The 3,689-nt window shown below is 40.7% G+C and overlaps 1 protein-coding gene across 4 annotated transcripts in view; it reads right to left on the bottom strand.

Annotated features, from left to right (window-relative positions):
• Window positions 1–3,689, bottom strand: part of RANBP2 (RAN binding protein 2) — a 99,413-nt gene that overhangs the window by 39,219 nt on the left and 56,505 nt on the right. For all 4 annotated transcript variants that reach the window (XM_005884659.2, XM_014532095.1, XM_014532097.1 and 1 more), the window contains 2 exons: window positions 2,084–2,263; window positions 1,921–2,004 (listed from right to left, as the gene is read on the bottom strand). In XM_005884659.2, coding sequence (XP_005884721.1) covers window positions 1,921–2,004; window positions 2,084–2,263 — 264 coding nt within the window. The remainder of the gene's footprint in view (window positions 1–1,920; window positions 2,005–2,083; window positions 2,264–3,689) is intronic.

Here is a 3,689-nt window from a genome sequence, read left to right as displayed (position 1 = left end):
GAAACACTGTTTCAACTCCAGCTCTGAGATCCCGGCCGGCTGAAAGCTGGTTTCTGGGGTTTTGTTTAGCTTCTATATTTGTTACAATGTTTCAAACTGCAAGTTCAGAGGCCGGCAGCAGCAGGTGGGGAATGTTGGAGTCTACAGTAACTGGAGCAAACGAGCCTCATGTTCGCTTCCAGCTGCCTGGCTGCCGGCCGCCATCTTGGCTGGCAGTTAATTTGCATATCACCCTGATTAGCCAATGGGAAGGGTAGCGGTCGTACGCTAATTACCATGTTTCTCTTTTATTAGATAGGATAATATATTATAAACACTACCTAAGTATTTAATCCTTACACAGTTAGATAATATTAGTAACTTACATCTTAAAATGAGAAAGATATAGGAAATAACACAGCTAGAATTGAAAACAGATCTTACTCCAAAAATATTTTCATAACACCACTCTGCTGCCTAGACAAAAAGGCAGATGTATGGCCTTCTAATGGTATCCATGTGGCTATCAGACCTCTTGCCATTTTACAGACAACTAAAGGACAACACCTTCCCCAACCCCTAGAACCTATAAAATGTCCCTTACAAAACAGGAATTTAACAAGAAACTACTTTGTTTAACATGTTCAGCACCAAGCCTGTTTTGTCTTCCTTTCCGCTTAGCCCACGATATCCAATTTCACCGATATGCTGGCGGCACCAGTGACTGACCGGTCCGGAAGGAAAATACAGTGTCAGTCTCCGGTGACTGACATGGCACTTAACGTGTTAAAAAAGCAAAACAACCATCATGTTACCATACAACAGGTTCACATTAGAAAAAAATATCAAGTTTCGTTGTGTGGGTCCAGGTATCTGATCAGTTATAATGAGTGAAGTCAGAGACAGAGTCAGCCTGTCTATTACCTTCTTTTAGAGGTATTTTCAAATACAAATTTCCCAAAAGCCATAACAACTGGGGTCAAAAATCTCTCAAATTTTCCAGCTAAATAAATTCCCCCGCTCATCCATCTATTGTGACTAGTCTAGATGCTGTACATTCATAAATAAGAAACTGGTGGGATCAACAACAAAAATGTACTGGTCACTACCAATATATTATAAGTGAAGAGTGTATGTAATGTAATAGGACACAATTATACAAAATTGACATAAAAATATTTGTGCAAATTCAATAGTTTGTTCCCCTTCCAACAGCATTTTTAATGCTCACACACTACTGTGATAGTTAAGGTCACTTTCATAGAGTTCAAATAAGATCATATACATGCAACTATTTCCTTAAATAATTAAGTCGAATTGATATGAAAATATTAAAAAGATAAAAGAGACTTTCTGAAGTTCAGAGCACTTATCAATTCCCAGCTATAAATTTTTTTAAAATATATTTTTATTGATGTCAGAGAGGAAGGGAGAGGGAGAGAGAGATAGAAACATCAATGATGAGAGAGAATCACTGATCGAATGCCTCCTGCATGCCCTCTACTGGGGATGGAGCATGCAACCCGAGAATCGAACCTGGGACCTTTCAGTACACAGGCTGATGCTCTATCCACTGAGCCAAACCAGCTAGGGGCCCAGCTATAAATTTGACACACACACTACAGGTAAGACTGAGAAATGAATTCAGAGACCAAGGTATTTTCCCTAATTCAATTAAATCACTTGGTGACCTCCTCTATGCCAGAAACAATGCTATGTATTGAATAAAAGAGTATGTACCTTTGAAAAATTCACATCTGGTGGAGGATGCAGACATAGATAATTTCAAAAATATGGTGTTAATATGGAGGTATATAAAACACAGTATGATTCTATAGTAACAAGCAAAGGCACATTTTGAACACCTTCAGAAAGAAGTGAGGGAATAAAGAAGGAACCTTGGAATAAAAAGGCACAGGATAGACAAATTAAGTGATTTACCTTAATGGCCTCTACTTCTTGGCAGATCATTTTCAGTAAAGAATTTTGATCTTCTGCCCACTGAGGTGGTGCTTTGGGAGAATACTAAAAAAAATAACAATAAAATAGTATTTAGAACAGAAACATATTCCACAATGGAATAATTCAATTCTTTTCCACTAACCTTGTAACTTTTACTTGGTGAAAGAGAATATTTGGTAGGAGATGGTGTGGAATATTTCATTTCCGAATCTGTATTACGCAAAGAACCATTTTTATGAAGAGGACCTTCTTCACTATAGTCATCGAGTTGCTGCTTGACTGAATTAAGCATATCTTTTACAGACTCCAGGGGCACAGGCAACTAAAAATAAAAGACGTAAATCAAATGTCTTAGTTTGCAAAAATATCAAAGTAAAAATTCTTAAATAAATGCAGTATTTTATTTTACTAATTTACTTACTTTTCTCACTTTTGTATAGCAAGCACTTTATACTTTAATAACAGACATGAAACTGCTATGTAACCTAAAATCTGACTCTAAAATCTATGTTGTTTCTACTTTTTTTTTTTTTTAAGATTTTTATTGTTTTCAGAGAGGGAGAGGGAGAGACAGAAGCATCAATGATGAAAGAGAATCACTGATTGGCTGCCTCCTGCACATCCCTATTGGGGATCGAGGCTTCAACCTGGTCATGTGCCCTGACCGGGAATTGAACCATGACTTACTTCTTCATAGGTTGATGTTCAACCACTGAGCCGTCCTGACCACGCTGTTTCTACTCTTTCTGTTAGTCATAATAATGGCAGAATGTTAAATTGGGAAATTTTAAAAAAATATCTTTTATTAATTTCAGAGAGGAAGGAAGAGGGAGAGAGAGACAAAAACATCAATGATGAGAGAAACCAAGATGGCGGCATAGGTAAACAGTTGAAATTGCTGCCTTGCACAACCACTTCAAAACTACAACTAAAAGACAAAACAGACATCATCCAGGACCACAGGAAGGCTGGCTGAGTGGAAATTCTACAACTAGAAGAAAGAAAAAAGCACACTGAGGCTCAGAGGAGGTACGGAAGTAAAGTGCAGAGGTATGGAGGCTCGCGCGGAAAGGGCTGGCAACTGAGGATGCGGTTGTCTTTTTCAATCAGGAGGGAGACACAAGCACCCGACTGCTCTGAACTCCAGTTCCGGGCGAGTCTCTGGGGACCCAGACTCATAAGGGGAGAAACTGGACTGTCTGGCATAGGGTGGAACTCGAGGGCGGCTTTCTCTCAGAGGTGCTTTCAGTGATTACCACGGGACACTGAGAACCCGGGCCTCTTAGGGCAGGGCTGAGGATCAGCCATAGCTGTTTGTTCCGCCCTGTTGATTCCCTGAGACCCTGCCACACCCAAGCTGTGAGCAGAGGCTTTTGCATATGAATGGCCTGGCCCTTTGCAATTTAAAATTACCTAACAAACTGCAGCTGGGTCAGAGAGACCAAGAACATCCAAAAGAAGGCCCAAGGCCCAACAGCAGCTTGCACTGCTTCACAGCTGGGCCTCATATGGGCACCTCCAAACCTCAAACAAGGAAGAGGAATCTGCAGATCTCTCCATAGTTCCTGCTGGGTAGCCTCAGGGACTGGCTAAATTAGCACCTCCTTAGAGATCCAAGAGCCAGTGCACCCAGTGGTCAGAGTGGGACCATTCAGATTACAACTCCTCAGATCCATAAGGGACACACTCAGGGGGCAGACTCAGTGAGCACCAAAGCCCCACTGAAGCAAGTCTTGCCCCAGAAGGGT

The sequence above is a fragment of the Myotis brandtii genome, unplaced genomic scaffold (genome assembly GCF_000412655.1).
Source record: "Myotis brandtii unplaced genomic scaffold, ASM41265v1 scaffold842, whole genome shotgun sequence".
Lineage (NCBI taxonomy): Eukaryota > Metazoa > Chordata > Mammalia > Chiroptera > Vespertilionidae > Myotis > Myotis brandtii.
This window is presented reverse-complemented; position numbering and strand designations above follow the sequence as displayed.